At 37.7% G+C, this 18709-nt stretch overlaps 2 protein-coding genes across 2 annotated transcripts in view; one reads left to right on the top strand and one right to left on the bottom strand.

Moving 5' to 3' along the window:
• ROCK1 (Rho associated coiled-coil containing protein kinase 1) overlaps positions 1-18675 on the bottom strand; it is a 175404-nt gene extending 156729 nt beyond the window's left edge. The window contains 1 exon segment of the mRNA XM_014588990.2: positions 18368-18675. Coding sequence (XP_014444476.1) covers positions 18368-18460 — 93 coding nt within the window. The 5' untranslated portion in view covers positions 18461-18675.
• LOC114008343 (uncharacterized) overlaps positions 18459-18709 on the top strand; it is a 1268-nt gene continuing 1017 nt past the window's right edge. The window contains exons 1-2 of the mRNA XM_027773100.1: positions 18459-18472; positions 18503-18693. Coding sequence (XP_027628901.1) covers positions 18459-18472; positions 18503-18693 — 205 coding nt within the window. The remainder of the gene's footprint in view (positions 18473-18502; positions 18694-18709) is intronic.

The following is an 18709-nucleotide window of genomic DNA, read 5'->3' as shown; positions in this document are numbered from 1 at the left end:
CATAGAGACAGAAAGCGAGAAATCACCCCCCAGGGGGGATGGTCACGCCGCAATCCCTTCTCCTCCATTCTCCTCTCGGGATCTTGGGCACACACGCACACGCGCCCGGCGTGAGTTTTAAGCCACCGGGTCTGGGATGCGAACCGCAGTCAACTACATGGGAGCCCAACGACATAGCCATTACGCCAACTGCTGGTTCCCCTGGTGTGAGTTTAAGCCACTGGGCCTGGGACTCGAACTGTGGTTGGCTACATGGGGGTTCAGCGACACAGCCATTACGCTAACTGCTGGTCCCATAAATACATTTTTTTAAATTGAATGTATTTCAAAATGTATCATACCACGTAAATTCCAAGTAGCTCAGGGCGGGGCCAGCAGGGGGCGTGGTGGTTAATGGCACTGGACTCCCACGTGGCCAACCCAGACCATGGTGCGAGTCAGAGACCTGATGGCTATTTTTTTCACATTCCCTCTCTCTCTCAATCTCTGGCCAAATTAAAATAATAGTAATAATAATAAAAAATAAAATAATTATTTTAAAAATTCCAAATAACTCAGAGATCATATGTAAAAAATTACAACAAAGAAAATATACATAAATCATTTTGTAATCTGGACATGGAGAAATTCTGACTAAAAAATTTGAAGCAACAAAAGACTGGTAATTCAAATATATTTTTAAAAATTTGTGACAAAAAACAAAATGCAGAAACAAAATTGATGGCAAACTGCAAATATAATTGCATTTTACAAAAAAAAATAATAAAGGCTGGGATTTTTAATACATAAATAGCTCCCAGGCCCTAGGGCATGCTAGTTGATGATGCTATTCAGTAGACTGAGGTCACACGGGAGGCCTGTGTTCAATTCTCAGCCCACCCTGAAAACTGTTCACAACAGCATATACACCAGCTACTTGGGAGGCTGAGGTAGGAAGATCGTGACATACTAAGATATTGTTTTATTACTACATTACTATTATTATTACTATTGCCAGAGGGTGTGTGTTCTTACTAGAGAGAGAGGGGGAGGAAGTGGAAGAAAGCACCCCAACCTCCAATAGACTGCGGTCATCTCTTCTCTATACTGTGGAAATCTGGGGTCTCACATATGTCCAGTGTGTTTTTCATACTGTTGGGGATGAAATTCAAACCACAGTGTGTGGGCTGAAGCTCCCTTAACCACTAGACCACAAGGCTAGCCCACGATACTATTTTTTAAAAATTAAAAACCATAAAAAGTCCACGGAGCCAGTAGGTGGCATGGATGTTAAGGTACTGGATTCCACATGGCCAACTGAGCAGTTCAGTCCTGGACCTAGACACTTGAAAATCACACTGGGAGTGTGTTTGTGTGTGTGTGTGTGTGTGTGTGTGTGTTTGTGTGTATACCCGAAATGTGGACAGGAGAACGGAAGAGAAGGGATTGGGTGTGCCATCACTCCTGGGGGGGGGTATTTCTCTTTACTTCTCTCTTTCTCTCACTGGCCAGTGCACACACTCTATAGCAAAGCTTAAAAAAAAAAAAAAAAAAAAACTAAAAATCAAGAAAAAAAAATTAAAATCTGGATCAGAAATGTGGACAAGCAGTTCACAAAAAGGAAAATTTAAATGGCCTTGACAATATAAAAAGATATCAACCATCCTCATAAAAGAAACAGACATTAAAATTATACTAGAATATCACTTCTCCCATGTTAAATGAGCAAAAATTCAAAAGTCTTACAACTTATTGAATAGGGCAATAGAAAATTCCATATATTAGTGGAAATGTAAAACACCTCCTAGGAAAGGGAGCATACTGCAAGAGTGAGCAAAATTATATATGCATCTATCTTTGACCCAGCAATCCCAAATTAAATCTACTCCCAAGACATACTAGAAAAAATATGAAATGACTTATGCTTATTCTAACAGCAAAAGATAAATAACTCAAATGTCTAGTGATGAGAGACAATGTAAGCAATACTAAATGTTCACAAAATGGAACACTATGCAGCAGCAAAAGTGGCATACACTGGAGTCAGCACGTGGTCTAGTGGTTAGGATACTGGATCCCACATGGCCAGCTCCATAGTTGAGTCTCAAACCTGGCATCTTGAAAGCCACCAGACACGTGAGTGCTTGCTCAAAATTCCCAGGAGAGAAAAGAGAAGGGAATAAAGTATAGGCCATCCTCCTGGGGAGTGATTTCTCAATTCACCTCTCTGTCTGCTTCTGTTTCTCTCCAGCAAGTGAAATTATCCTATGGCACAAATCTAACAAACAAACAAACAAAAAGTGGCATACACTGTACTGTAGATGTATGCTATACAATATGGTGTGTGCTATTTTTTTGTATGAAAAAGGGACAGAAATATGAATGTTGGGACCAGCAGTTAGCGTAATGGCTATGTCGCTGGACTCCCATGTAGGCGACCGCAGTTCGAGTCCCGGACTCGGTGGCTTAAACTCACACCGGGAGCATGTGCGTGCATGCCCAAGATCCTGAAAGGAAAATGGAGGAGAAGAGATTGCAGTGTGGCCATCCCCCCTGGGCGGGGTGATTTCTTGCTTTCTGTCTCTCTGTCTCTCTCTGTCTGTCTGGCAAGCGCACACGCCCTAAAGCAAAAACCTCTTCAAAAAAAGAAAAAGAAATATGAATGTGGGGCCGGCAAGTGGCATGGTGGTTAAAGGCACTGGACTCCCATATGGCCGACCACGGTTCAAGTCTTGGACCTGGTGGCTTGCTTTCTCACTTCCTCTCTCTCTCTGTCCCTCTCTGATCAAATAATAATAAATAAAGTTAAAACAAAATAATTCTTAAAAAAAAATATAAATGTTAACGTATATTTACACATGTATACAAATGTAGTTGCTTACATTTGTAAGAAGAAACACATTAAATTAAAAAACAAAAATAGGAAAGAAAAAGAACAGAGTAAAAAGGACGTAAATGAAAATGAAAATCTTCTGAATACATTTTGTAATAGTATTCACTTTAAAATCATATAAATATTTTACATACGCAAAAACATTAAATCAAAAAGGAAAGAAAGCAATTCTTTTTAAAATTTTATTTATTCTTTTTTTTTTTTTTTTTTAATTTTACGGGAGGAAAAGAGAAATTAATTTGACGAGAGAGACAGAGACAGAAAGTGAGAGAGCAAGCTACCAGGTCCGGAACTCAAACCACGGTCAGCCATGTGGGAGTGTCCAGAGTCTTAACTACATGCCACCCACTTGTCACTGAAAGCAATTCTTCAAACACGGAAAACAACCTGAAATGAAAAAGTCAAATTGGTGAAATAATCAGTATAAAGTTTTTTTTGTTTTGTTTTGTTTTTTAAATAAAATAGCACAGCTCTGTTCACTGAACAAGGATAAGAAATGATTTCAACTCAGTAGCAGAGACTATTCAGAACATCATTCCTCACTAAAAGGAAAGAGTTTCATGGAAGATTGGCTAATTTCCCAGTCTGGAACAAGAAATGTACAAGATGAGCCTGCATATCTTCTTGTAACAAAAATAAGGAAGCTGCATTAAAGATTATTAGGGTCATATACAAATAACATGAGAGCCAAATGAAGGCTTTTCTTGGCCAAAGAGGACAAATTGACTATCAGCAAAGATACCAAAATATGACTGAGACACAACAAAAAGATTTCTTAAATGTTTCCAAAATGCCAAAAATAAAAAGCAAACAAGAGACATAAATGTATGTTTCTTTGACACGATACAAAAAAATACAAACAAATAAAAATACAACAATCTATGAAGTACTCTTAACTAAAAATCTGAAATCAAGCTTTTAGATTTAACCACAGGTTTACAGAAAATATGGAAGATACAGAAATAAGTTAAATCACATCACAAGGAAACAAAAAAGAAAATCCAGAATGTAAAAAAAGATACAGTATCACTGACTTTTCTTCAACTAGACATTTGGGAGGGAGTGGCTATTAGAGAGGTTGGGGGGATGAGACTTCTCTACATTAAAGAATAAGAAAAGGGACCAGCAGTTGGCGTAATGGCTATGTTGTTGAACTCCCACGTAGTCCACCGTGGTTTGAGTCCCGGACCTGGTGCTTGCATACATGCCCAAGATCCAGAGAGGAGAATGGAGAAGAAGGGATTGCAGCGTGGCCATCTCCCCTGGTGCGTGATTTCTTGCTTTCTGTCTCTATCTTTTAGGCGAGCCCACACGCTCTATAGCAAAAACCTCTCCAAACAACAACAACAAAAAGAATAAGAAGAAAGGAAAAGAAAAACATTAACAAAAGCAAAATGTGGACTTTATCTGGACCCAAAGTCTACCACAGAGATTATATAAAAGACACTATTTTAGACCATCAGAGAACTCTGAATATAAGCTGGAAATTAATGATAAAAGGAGCTTTTAATTTTATTAGGCTTGATAATGGCTATTATAATTATATAAAAAAACAAAAAGTTGTGTTTTTTTTTCCCTTAGACACTTACTGAAGTATGTAAGGATAAAATGACAAGATCTGGAGTTAAAAATGTTTTGGTAAGAAAAAATGTGACTAATGAATCAAGTATGACAAAATTTTTTAAATTGCAAAGTCTGGATAGTAAGAGTTCACAATCCTATTCTTCCTACTTTCTGTATGTTTACATTTTTCCATTATAAAATTACCAACCAAAACAAAATTCTAAGTTCTTTCGAGTGTAACTATAGTTTTCAAACCTGAGTGTGTCTAAGAATCCTTAGCTAATGCAAAATCCTAGAACTTATTCCAAAAATTCTGATTCCATTTGTCTGGACTTGGGCCCAGATGCCATTTTTTAAAACATTTTATTTATTTACATTTAATCATGCCTTTGCAGTGTGCATTTCTTTTTCCAGCACAAATACCGTGCATATCAATGAAGACAAAGATATTACTATATACATTCTCATCAGCCAATAGCTTATTTTTTTTGTCACTTAAGCATACTTTTACTTGTCTTTTCCTTCTCCTTTCCCCTCCCCCTCCGTTCCATACTAAACTTTTTCTCCCCACATTTTATTCATTCACAAAAAATCTTAAACTAAAAAATATGGACAAAGCTAGAATCTAGTGACAAGTGCATTGTAATTTTCTACTTTAACATTTTTTTCTCTCCATTTCCCCATTTACTTAACAGAGGTATAAACTAACTTATTTGCCAAAAAGTTAGGTTAATCTCAATTTGGTCTGTTATTTACAGAAAGCCCCATAAGAATTCAATGTCTTTGTTTTCTTTCTTCTTCTTCTTTTTTTTTTTTTGAGAGGTTTTTGCTATAGGGTGCGTGTACTTGCCAGAAAGAGAGCGGGAGAGAGCCAGAGCGACAAAAAGTGAAAAATTACCCCCAGGGGAGATGGCCACACCGAAATCCCTTCTCCTCCATTCTCCTCTCAGGATCTTGGGCATGCACGCACACACGCCTGGCATTGAGTTTAAGCCACTGGGTCCAGGACTCGAACCGCGGTCAACTACATGGGAGTCCAGTGACACAGTCATTATGCCAACTGCTGGTCCTAAGAATTCAATTTCTGATGCAAGGCAACAGATACTATTTGTATTATTGAACTTATGTAAATAACCACTCTGTGACAAAATATAAATGCTTACAAATATTTTCCAATTGCAAAGGTGTCAGAAAGGGAGAAAAGTTCTTCAATTAAAAAACATTTTTTAAAAACTTGCTGAACCTATCAACAACTCAAAAGAAAACCAAAATCCTTAAATCCGGAAGACAAACTGAGGAAGAAAATCAGTAACGTTTTAGACAAAAGTCATAGAATTCTATTTCCCCAGTTTAGTCTTATACAATCCCTCTTCTGTTGAATTTGTAATGTTATTGTGATCTGATCTTTCTTTTTAAATCCTAGAAATTAACATTTGAGATTATTCATATTTATAAATATGTCCCTACCATTAAGTTGGCCTTTGTCTTGGACATTTTTTGTTCTTATTTCTGACTTTTCCTAGAGTAGCATTCCCTTCAGAACTTCATCAAGAGCTGGTCTGCTATTGATAAATTCCTTCAGGTTTTGTTTTTCTGAGAATGTTTCAGATTTTTCTTCCCATATGAAGGATAATCTTGTCAGATATAGTATACTTGGTTGAAACTGTTTTTCACTTAACACTTTGAATATATTTTCCCATTCTTTCCTTGCTTGCATTGTTTCCAACTAAAGGTCCAATGTTAGCCTGATGAGATACTCTTTAAAAGTTGACGTTTCTCTCTTGCTAATTTTAATATCCTGTCTCTGTGGTTTTGGTCAATCTGGCTATGATGTGCCTTGGAGAAGATCTTCTTGGATAGATTCTATTTGGGGTCCTCTGTATTTCTTGGGTCTGGATATTTGAATGCCTCTCTAGGTTTGGAAAGTTTTCTTCCAGGATTTCACGGAACAGATTATCAAAGCCCTGGGTAGTTTCTTCACCTTCTGGGATATCGATTATCCAGATGTTCAGGTGTCTAATGGTATCTACTATTACTCGTGTATTATTCTCATTTCAGGGGTTATTTTCTCAGTCTTTTTGATGAATTTTTCTAAATCAGAGGTTCTGTCTTCCACATCTAAGATTTGATCTTCTGCATGATCGAATCTGCTTTTAATACTTTCAAGGGAGGGCTGGCAGGTGGCAGGGTTGTTAAGGTGCTGGACATGGTCAACTGTGGTTCCAGTCCTAGATCTGGCAACTGGCTTTCTCACTTTCCCTTTTTCTTTCTCTCTCTCTCTCTCTCTCTCTCTGTCTCATTCTGGTCGAATTTAAAAATAATAATGAATAAAATTAAATAATTCTTTTTAAAAAGAAAAAGAAAAAAAATACTTTCAAGGGAGGTTTTGATCTCCAGTATTGCAGCCTTCATCTGTAACAGTAACGTTCGATTCTTTTTTACGGTGTGTATGTATTTCCTCTTTCAGATCGTATAAGAATTTCCTTACCTCCGAGAACTCATTCTCTTTTCTCCTGCATCTTCTGGAGTTCACTGTCTTTCTTCTCTTGCCTCTCTGTTAGCTTTGTCAATATGAATATTCTAAATTATTTATCTGACATTTCCACAAGTTCAATTTTACAGTCTGTCAATGATGAAGGGCTGTTCTTTCCCCTTGGAGGAAAAGATATTTTCTTGGTTTCCCAAATCTCTGTGCCTCTGCGGTGATTTCTGGTCATCTGACAGATTACATGTTACTTCCTACTTTTTTGGAGTTAATTCTGAGTGTTACAGGCAGGTGGAAGGAGATGACCTGCAATATTTCTGCAGTTCTATTTCCCAGATCCTCACCAAACAACCTGCACTTTTGTCAACCAAACTGAGTATCACAAAGGCCTCACAGTTTCTAGGGAAAAGGTGTATCTGGGCTGAGCTACAGGGTTTCAACTGAGAATTTAGAGGAATATAGGAGATGAGCCACACTCATTGCACTCATTTGCAGCTCCATATTTCTCCCTGCTGCTCACTTTGCAGTCTCTCTTCTCTGATTTTTAGTCATTTTGTGGTATATTCACATTTGGCTAATTTGTTGGAGATTTCTGCTATTCTAAGCTTGTATACTTCACTTTACTGTGAGGTACTCCTATGCCTATTTCTCTTCTACTATTGTGTTTTACAACACAGTATCCACAGAAAGAGATCTGAATTCAGATTTATGAAGATGAGATTCTCCCTTTCTGTAGGAGTTCAGTGGGAGTTCAGGTTTCCTATGACCCTAAAAGTATTCAGATGTTTCACTACTGTGTACCTAGACCTGCCTAGACACTCAGTGAGTGGAAGCTGAGAAGCAAGATGGGAAAGTCAGGTAAAAGAAAAGGGAAAAAAAAGGGGGGAAAGACCGAAAGAGAGAGAGAGAAAGAGAGAAAACGGGGGTGGGGGGGCAATTTTTTAAAAACTGCAAAAAAATTAAAACTGCGTGGCAAATGGGCAGAGCCAGGCCTACCTCAGATGCACGTGGATTCTGAAATTAGCAAAAGAACAAAGCCCACAGACGAGAGACAGTACTTACAGAATTAAAAACATAAATATAAAAAAGGAAAATTTTTGAGAAAGAGAGGAGAAAGAGTCAGAGACAGAAAGAAGACCAAGACCATCCTACTTCACTTCGCTTGGTGTTGGGCCAGAAGGAGAGGTTTGGGGCAGAGGCTTAGGCTTTCCAGTTAAAGGGGCAGGGCACTTGGATTTTCGCTTTGCCTGGTGTTGCACCATTTCCATTTTTAACAAATTCCTCAAGTGAATCTGATATAGACAATCTACAGACATATATCTGAAAAATACATACTTGATATTGCTTTACCGTGTCTTTAAATATATGCCAAACATTAAAGGAAAGGCACGATCATATCTCTTACCTCCCTTTTAAACTTTACCCCACACCTATTTTAGTGTGATAGACATTTAATTAATTTTCCTCCAGGAACTATAAATTCAATGAAAAGCAGGGTCTATGTTTGTTTTTACACACAATGGTGTCCCTATTGCCTATCAGAGTGCCTGGAACACAGTACACACCAAATAAACATTAGTTCAATGAATGAATAACAGCAAACAAACAAAAAAAAAGCATTACTAAGAGCTACTATTTTAAAATTCGTTCAAGACAACAATCTGTTTCTTGCCAAAAGTCAGTATAGGTAGTATGATCAATAAAGTGGGGCACAGCTTAGCCTACCTTTAAAAATATAACACAATCATAAAATAACCTCTCACCTCTCTGAGACATCAGATTTTGAACATAAATTTGAACATCTAACTTCCTACTAATTATCTGGTAACTATAATAAAATACACAGTATATTTCACAGTCTCAAATAAGAAAGGTTGGTATATTAGAGAACTACATGTATATATTTTTATGAATATTTATGTAAGTAACTTAATAACTTTCTCTGTTCAAAAAGTACAAACCCCTACACTTAGGAACACAAGTTAGAAATTTTAAACAAAATAGCAAGGAAAGTCTTTTCAGCAAATAGTGAAGAACTGGATATCCACCTGCAGAAAAATCTATCTGGATCTCTCCCTCTTACAATTAACAAAATTAACTTAATATGGATCAAAAACAATAACATGTCTCAGACTGTAAACCTACTAGTGGAAAACATAGTGGACACTCTTGAAGACACTGGAGTAGGTGATGATTTTTTAAATAAGGCCCTCTAAAGTACAGACAACAATCCCTGAAATAGACAAGTGGGACTACATCAAACTAAAAAGCATCTGCAAAGCAAAGGAAACAGTAGAGTAAGGAGGCAACCCACAGAATGGGAGAATATATTTGAAAGCCAATTTAAAAATAGGCAAATCAGGGCCAGCAGGTGGCATATTGGTTAAGGCGCTGGGCTCCCACATGGCCAACCGCAATTTGAGTACTGGACCCTGTAGCTTTAAAATTATGCTGGGTACATGTGCCCAAGATCCCAAGAGGATAAGGGATTGCAGTGTGGCCATCCCCCTAAAAACTGATTTCTCACTGTCCCTCTCACTGTCTCTGTCTCTATGGCACGCCCTATGGCAAACCTTAAAAATAAAAAATAAATAAATAAATAAAGGCAAGTGAGTTGAAATGACAATTCGCTAAGAAAAACATATGAATAACTGAAATGCATATAAAAAATGTTCAACTTATCTTATCATAAGGGAAATACAGATCAAAACCACAATGAAATATTACTTAACCCCAATCAGAATGACTACAATCAAAAAAAAACACACACACAAGTGCTGGTGAGGCTATGATGAACAGGGAACCCTCTTACACCATTGGTAAATATGGAAACTAGTATAGACACTACGGAAAATATGGAGGTTCCTCAAAAACCTACTCATAGGGGAACCAGCAGTTAGTGTAATGGCTATGTCGCTGGACTCCCACAACCCGGTGGCTTAAAACTCACGCCAGGCATGTGTGCGTGCGTGCCCAAGATCCCGAGAGGAGAATGGAGAAGGGATTGCGGCATGACCATTCCCCCTGGGGGGTGGTTTCTCGCTTTCTTTCTCTATGTCTCTCTCTGTCTGGCGAGTGCACGCGCCCTATAATGAAAACCTCTCTTTAAAAAAAAAAAACAAAAAAAACCTACACATAGAATTACCACATGACCCAGTAATCCAACTCCTTATTTATCCAAAGGATAGGAAACCACTCTATCAGAAAGACACTCTCATTTCCATGCTTACTGCAGCATTATTCATAATTGCTTAGATATGTAATCAACCTAAATGCCCGAGAAATGATGACCAAGTTGAAAAGTTGTGGCACACATACACTATGGAGTATTCTTCAGCCAAATGAAACAATGAGATGCCATTGTTTCAAAGTAGTTGAATATGGAAGATCTACTGCTAAGTGAAGTAAGCCAGACTTTGAAGGTAAACACTGTATATCCTCGCTCAATATATACAGAATGTTTGCATTCTATGGCAGAAACTGAAAGGTATGAAAGTAGGAAGAATAAGTGTAAATACTAGAGTCTGTAAGGGAGGCAAGTGGATGGTACAGGGTGGAAGGGGTGGAGAGAAGAAACACTTAACTGACCCCAGTATGTAAATTCTCTATTAAAAATGATGTACATAGCAATATTCTTGATTTGAGTATTGAAAAAAAATTAATTTTTTTTTAAAAAGCCAAATATAACAACTAAAATTAGTTTAGGCTCTAGTTCTAAAAACAAAAAACAAAAAACACTAACTAAAGACAGTGCCTAGTCTTACATTTCTACTCTAACACCATTTAACTTTTAAAATTTTATTTCTTAAATAATAAATGAATCACAATTTTAAAAATGTAAAGGATAACAAAGACTCACAGAACTTCTAGAGAAACAAAGGACATCAATAACTATCTGATTCAACGAATGGAGAAACTGAAGGCTAGATATGACATATATTTATTTACCTGGTCACACGGAGAGAATGGCAAAACAAGGCTATGCCAATGCTCTGAATTTCCAATTCAATGTTCTTTTCACCACACCATGCTAACAGCATATATAAGAAAATAAATATTTTCCACTGTGAATTGCTTGTCCATTTTTTGTACATATAAGTGTGTGGCACCTAATAGATATGCTGTAGACGTAAACTAAATGCATATTCCCCTTTTTCAGTGAAGATGGAAATGGGGAGGTAAAACTTAGCTTCACCAATATATATAATTCCAGATATATTTCCTGATTGTGGACTTTTCTGTCTCTTACTGTAGTAGAATTTATAGTTTTCACTAATAAAAACTATACTAAAAATTATGCAAAGTCAAAAAAACTGAAAATGTACTCTTTGTTGATTATGAAATTGTATATGTGGTTCCTTCTTCTGAATTAAAAGTACTTCTGACTCAGGAGATTAATGAATGACCCAATTCATATCTCAGTTGTTACTCTGGGCCACCTCTCTTTACACCTACAGGGTACTTGTAGTGCAAGCCTATTCAAACACATATTCAAAGCATAAAAGATACACATAGAAAAAGAGATGGTAACAACTAAATATCCACAAATTAGTTCCAATTGCCTTTCATGTCAACCTAAACCCTTGGTACAAAGTAGTATGTGAGAAATCATGGCTAAATGAATAAGCAGTCTCTAAAAGCTTCTCTCCACTCTATTGAATCTACCTAAAATATCTCAATTTTCAGTTAAAACTGGCTTGGATACTTCAACAAAACACAGCTGGATTACTAACTTATGGGCATAGCTTAAGGTGCCAGATAAATTATTCTGCACTTAAAGACGACAAAATCAACTTCTAGCCTAAACACAGTGACCAGCATGTAGCAGGAATATTAAAGAAATGACAATAATAATTACCAATTATTAAATGCTTACTAAATGCTATATGCTGTGGTAATTATTAATACTTTGCCTATTATATAAAGGATTGTTTATTTAATTTTATTTATTATTTCTCAATTTAGCCACAAAGATAGAGAGAAGGGAAAGTGAGAAAGCAAGCTAGCAAGTCTGGGATTCGAACTGTGGTCGGCCATGTCAGAGTCCAGTGCTATAACCACCATGCCACCTATAGGCCAAACTTTGCCCCCCTCCTTTTTTTTTTTTTTTTTAAGATTTAATTATTTCTTCTATGAGCTGGACAGAGTCAGACATAGATTGACAGCACTCCCCAATAGAGACTTGACACCATGATCCACTTCTAGCTACAGCTAGCCCCAATCACAGGTACTTGCAAGTCCCACGTAGGTCAGTCGTTACAGAGTCCTATATTTTAACCACTGTGCCATCCTCAGGTCCTGCTTTGCCTATTATTATTATATAATCCTTTCAATTACCTAGTACTATTTTCCATGCCCCCATTTTCATTCAGATGAAACAAGTTTTCAGAGGTTAAACTTAACTCATTTAAAAGCCTCCAAAAACAGGGGGCTAGCAGGTGGTGTGATGGTTAAGGCATTGCACTCCCACATGGCCTACAGTGGTTCAAGTCCCAGACCTGGTGGCTTAAAAATAATCATGCCCAGAATCCCAAGAGGAGAATGGAGAAGGAGGGACTGTAGTTTGGACATCCACCTCTGGGGCCAGCGGGGTGATTTCTCACTATCCCTCTCACAGTCTCTCTCCTCTTTCTGGCCAGCTCACATGCCTTATGACCAAAAAAAAAAAAAAAAACCCAAAAAACTAAAAAACAAAAAATCCTCCAGCAAGTACAAGGGAGAGCCTAGATTTGAATTAGTTTAGACCCCACATAAAGATGTGTTGAATGAATAAATGAATTGAGAGTAATTTGTTTTTAAAAAGTTGTTGCAACATATTAACATCAGAATAGTCTGATCCAAACTAATTAGAAATGCAACTGATATTGTTTAGAAACATTAATTCACAAATTACAAACACCCACAGGCATATAGCTTGAAGGCCCAAATTATTTAATGACCTCATCAGGTCATTAAATCACCTCATCACCAACAGTAACACAACTCTGAATAGGATCAATTCAAAAGGCAGGGCAGAAGGATTATACAGAAATAATCTAGATTCTAAAATGCTACCCCAAATTTGTTATAATAACCTAATGTGGAGACTAGACCATCAAAAAGGTTCACAAGAAAAATACTAGTTTAGTAACAGGGCAGAGATGTTAAAAGACAAAACAGGCAAGTTCATGGGAGAACTTCGGAATTTGAGAACTTCGAGCAATGATGTCATCTAAGTAGATGCCTAGAAGGTAGTCAGAAATTTAAGATGTGAAACGGACTGGCACCTGACATGCTGGGTAAGCGTGCTAGACTTCCACATATATAACCTCAGTTCAAGTACTAAACCTGGTGGCTGGCTTTCTCACCCCCCACCCACTCTGCTCCTCTCTGGTCAAATTAAATAAACAACAAACAAACCATGGTCAGTCATGTGGGAGTCCAGTGCCTTAACCTCCATGTCACTTTCTGGCCCCGAGGGAATTTTATTCTTATGGCTTTAATTTACTATTGTCTGTGCCCATGATACCCAAATCTTTATTTTAGTCTTTCATCTTGTTTCTTTCTTTTATTTCTTGGAGAGATTTTTGCTATAGGGCATATGTGCTCACTGGAGAGACAGAGAGAGATAGAAAGCAAGAAATCACCCCCAAGGAGGGATGGCCACGTCGCAATCCCTTCTCCATTTTCCTCTCGGGATCTTGGGCATGCACACACACACACACACACACACGCCGGGTGTGAGTTTAAGCCACCCAGTCCAGTACTCGAACCATGGTCGGCTACATGGGAGTCCAGCGACATAGCCATTATGCCAACTGCTGGTCCCAATAAAATAATTCTTAAAAAAAAAAAAAGAAAAAGAAAAAGAAATCAGCATGCACTATTGGGTTGTCAGAAAATTCATGACCTGATTCCTTCCACCACTGCTCTTATCTCCACTACAAAGAAAGGTCATGCTGTAACTGACATCTTAAAGCAGTGTGCTAATAAAAATGCTACAAGCAAGATAACTGTATTTTCATGAAAGGTTCATGAAGGTAAACTTCACAACAAACATATCCATAAGCCTTCCACCACTTTTCTTTTGCCCTTTTAAGTTACAAATCATACATACTTTTTTTAATCTGGAAGAGGTACTCAAAATTACTGAGAAATTGTTACAGCCCTAGATAAAACGATTCTAAAGTATGTTAGAAAAAGAAAAATAGTTCTTGATAATCACTACAAGATGTAAGAAAGATAACCATTAGGACACTGAAAGAATCTGACTTACACAAAACCAAGGTTGATAATTTTCAATAATCTAGGAAACAAGTGAATGGTTATCACAATCTTATCTTAGTATCTGCAAACTATTTTAGTATGTACAATATGAAGAATGAACTTACTTCATTCTTGAAATAAATTGCAAGTGTTTAAGAAAAAGCTGGATAGCCACTTATCACTGTTCTTCCAGCTATGTTATTTTTTAACTACTAATATTCATCATTAGTATCTCCAAAAAAAAGATGTTTTGTGCTTAAAGTGCTTTTAAAAAGACATTTGCCAACAAGCCATTCTGGCCCAAAAAAGTTTGGGGAACTTCATTTCTGAAGAATAGATCTAGTGAAGGAAGTAGAGAATAAACATAATTGTAAAATTATTTGAGATTCCAAGAAAAAAACCTAGAATTACAATGTTGCACATGGCACATACTACAAACTCAATGTAGTTTTAAGAATCGGTTAAATAAATCAACAGAAGATTAAAAAATAGAGAAAAGCAACCAATATAGCTGAGAAGTCCAAGGTAAAATCCAGACAGGTAAGAGTGAAAACAGACTCCTTGAAAACAGTGAAGTGACTTGACAGGTCTTTAACAATGGAAGAGTAAATGAATGCTCAATTATAAAAAATAAAGTATCATGCAGAAGAAAGTCCCACTAGACACCACAGAACAGAAAAAAAGAATTTTTGTCTCCAAAGAAAAATTCAATATTTACCAAATTCAGATTGACACAGTAATAAAGTGTTGTTAGGTCCTCAGGAAAGTCACAATGTATTTTTCTGGTTTTCTACGCAAAAATGGATCACTACTTTCCCAGTGACTCAACATAAATAACAGCTCTCAGGGTTGGTCCGTGGCATAACGACTAAACTCTGTACATAGGGAACTGGATCTCACACGTCCAAACATAATTCAAACCCTGGCCCCCAGCACTTGAAAAAACACCGGGTGTGGGGCCAGCAGTTAGCGTAATGGCTATGTCACTGGACTCCCAGACAGTCGACCGCAGTTCGAGTCCCAGACCCGGTGGCTTAAACCCACGCCGGGCGCGTGGGCATGCGTACCCAAGATCCCGAGAGGAGAATGAAGGAGAAGGGATTGTGGTGTGGCCATCCCCCCTGGGGGGTGATTTCTCGCTTTCTGTCTCTCTGTCTCTCTCTTTCTGTCTGGTGAGCGCATGGGCCCTATAGCAAAAACCTCGCAAAAAAAAAAAAAAAAAAAAATTACCGGGTGCTTGTGTGTGCATGTGCTTGTGTGTACATGCCGCAAATCCTGATTAGATAGAGAACTGGTAAAAGATTGTGGTGTGCCCACACCCCATTGAGTAGTGGGCTTGCTCCCTCTCTCCCTCTCTCTCCCTCTGGCAATTAAAAAAACAAACAAAACAGCTGTCAATCAACAGTTGTGGAATTAAACAAACAAAAGGGGGGAAAAATGCCTGACAGGATTTTAAGATTACAAGGAAGAAAAAGACACCCAAATCTGTCTGATGACTATTCTCTTTTTCGAATTGGTCTTTTAGAAGCTTCCAGCTTCATCATACCTGGCTGTCCTAACTCTGAAGGCCTTTGGCTACTAACTTTCTTGATCTTTTGTTCATCCTCAGTTCCCTAAGGTTTCTCCCTTTACCATTACAACAGATTAAACTTGCACCTCTGTGCAAATAATTTCCAAATTGGTACCTGCCATTATGAGCTTAATTCCATATATCTCCAACAGTCTAAAGTCATCTCTTGATTGTCATCCCATCTAAAGTTATCCCATTATTGTCTTTAACACAATTTAAAAATTGAATTTATCTGTTGGCCCATTCTTCCCAAGCAATTTCCAAACCTGACTTTGCTATTTTCACCATTCTTCTTATAATCCGGGCTCAACATCTCTACAGTCATCTATTTTCTCCCTCTTCTCCTTCCCAACTCTGGCAATCAATTTCCATCAATTCTTCCTTCCTCATTCTCATGCCCCAATTTGAAGTTTCTACCATATCTGGACAATTATGAAAATTTTTTTTAATTATGAAAATTTTTAAAACTCCTCGATCTCATCCTATTCCTAGTCTTTTTCTAAACTAACCCTATTTTGCATGCAAGTACCAGAGTCATCATCTTCATTCATCTTGGCATAATTCTGTTTATGTTTAACGGCCACAACATATTGAAGACAATCTAATCTTCTTAGCCCTACTGATCAAATCCTCCACAACTGAATTCCAATCTATCGTTCCAACTTTATCCTCTTGTTTCCCTACGTATGACACAGTCAATCCTGTCTCTACACTCTGTTATCCTCCACTCTCCACTATCCCCTTTTTTAATCCTATCCATCACCATAAGGCATACTTTGTCTCTCTCAACTCAGTTACCCCTTCCTTTAAATTTCCAAGAATGTTACTACCTAAACAATCATTGGAATTTATCACATATTTTCTTAATCTGTGAATTATTTTGTTTTATTTCTGTGTATGGATGTATGTGAAATTAGGTCTTGTTTTCCTAAATTTAACAGATTAGACTCAAAGAAAGGGTCCCTAACACATTTCCTTGCATCCTTGCATATTTATCTCAATAAATATCTGTTGCGATTCCTACCAAATACAGCTATAGCAAAAGGCTAGATTACTAATAAGGGGGAGGAGGAGAAGCTACTCAATCCTCCCTGTAACACTACTTCATGAAATAAGATCAAAAATTAAAATAAAATCAAAGTTACTTAGAAACTGGATAAGTACTTTTTAAAAAGTAGACTTCTTAGAAGTCAGAGAGAGGCCGGCAGGTGGCATAGTAGTTAAGAGCGCTGAACTCCCACATGGCCAACTGCAGTTCGAGTCCCGGACATGGCAGCTTGCTTTCTCACTTTCCCTCTCTCGCTCTCACTCTCTCTGCTCAAATAAAAATAAAGTTAAATAAAATAATTATTTTTAAAAAATTATAGAAAGCCTTACTAGAAAGATGTATTGTAATACCTTCCATTTTTATTCAATAAGATGTTTAAATGATATTACATTGTGTGTGTGTTTACTATTTCTCAATATGAAGAGCATCAATAATGATGAGACACTTCAAACACACAATTCACAGTTCTCTAATTTCATGTCAAGGATATTATGAGTAATTCTGAAAATTCTGGGAAGAAACCTTATAAAACCATACAAACTGAAAACCACACACAGGTATTTTGAGTAACTTAATATATGCTAATTTTAAAGAATCTACATAATTCCCCTCTGATTTAAGATGTTTCTAAAATGATATTATTTATATGAAGGGCATTATTTTGTTCCTTTAATCTTAATCTCAAAAACTATACATCTAACCTTAATTCTCTGAAGGCACTGAAAAATTCTATTCATCTACATACTTCCTAAAACTTTATTTCAGAGATTATGTGGTCTGTTAGGAATAAAACAATTATATAACTTTCATTTGTTCTATAACATAAAAGGAGAAACTTGTTTAGAGTTTGCAACTATATCAGAAACATCAAATTTACGAACATTCATTATTAATTGATAACTATATGTTATCAACCTCTGGATGATTTTTAAAACAGGATTTCAACTTTCATGTCACAAAAATGTCTTTAGAATGTTTTAAAAGTGACCATGATAAATACACCACCACCAAAGGCGGCAGTTGTACCTGTGTGGTACTTTTGTAACCAATAATACTGTAAAACAAGTTAATACTGTGATGACCGGCAGTCAATTACGTTGGGTTTGTACAATGAATAGTTCAGCAAAAAGTTTCTCCAGACTCAAGTCACCTATGACATTTTGGCTCAAAAATCACTTCCTCAATATCGATTCTCCGTTGTAATTTCCAAGTCTAAAAACTAAACCTCCAAGAGCTAAATCCCTGTACTGTAAATGGAAAGCAGCCTCCAAACTTACTGTCAACCGATCAGGAAGATTAACATGACCAACATCCCATTCAACATCCTCTATAGTAGGAATAACTCTGACGTGGTAACTTCTGTGTACTGATGAACTGAGTCAGAGCTAAAAGGTCAGACAGTGGTGAGTACAGAGCCATTTCCTATGCCTATCCATTGAGATTTTCGTGGTACCCCAGATTCTTCGGGAAACAGATATCTGGCTTTTCACAAGATGATGATGCACACCTGACACTTTCTTTCGCCGCTAAAGGAGGAAGGCAACACAGGCACAACCCCAAACGAGCAAAAGTGGAGTTACTCACCAGCAAACAATCCGAATTCACTTCCGATTTGGGATCCCGCAGCAGGTTGTCGATTTTTTCAAACCGAGTCTCAAAACTCTCCCCTGTCGACATGTTGCTGCTACTGTGACAATACCCTCGTACCAGCACCGGCAGCGGAAAGCAATTTCAACCAACTTCCTCCGCAGTGGGTTCGCAGCCGCCGGGCGGAGGAGCCGGAACCTCAGGGTCACCAGGTGCGCCCGGTCTCCCCTCCTTCCCCTCACTGAGGGGACCTCCGCTCTCCAGACCCCGGGCCGGGGGCAACGGCGACCCACAGCCGCTCGGACGCCCAAAGTCGCATCCCACCCCGCAGCCCCTCAC

This window comes from Tupaia chinensis, unplaced genomic scaffold, assembly GCF_000334495.1.
Source record: "Tupaia chinensis unplaced genomic scaffold, TupChi_1.0 Scaffold000320_2, whole genome shotgun sequence".
NCBI classification, from domain to species: domain Eukaryota; kingdom Metazoa; phylum Chordata; class Mammalia; order Scandentia; family Tupaiidae; genus Tupaia; species Tupaia belangeri.
This window is presented reverse-complemented; position numbering and strand designations above follow the sequence as displayed.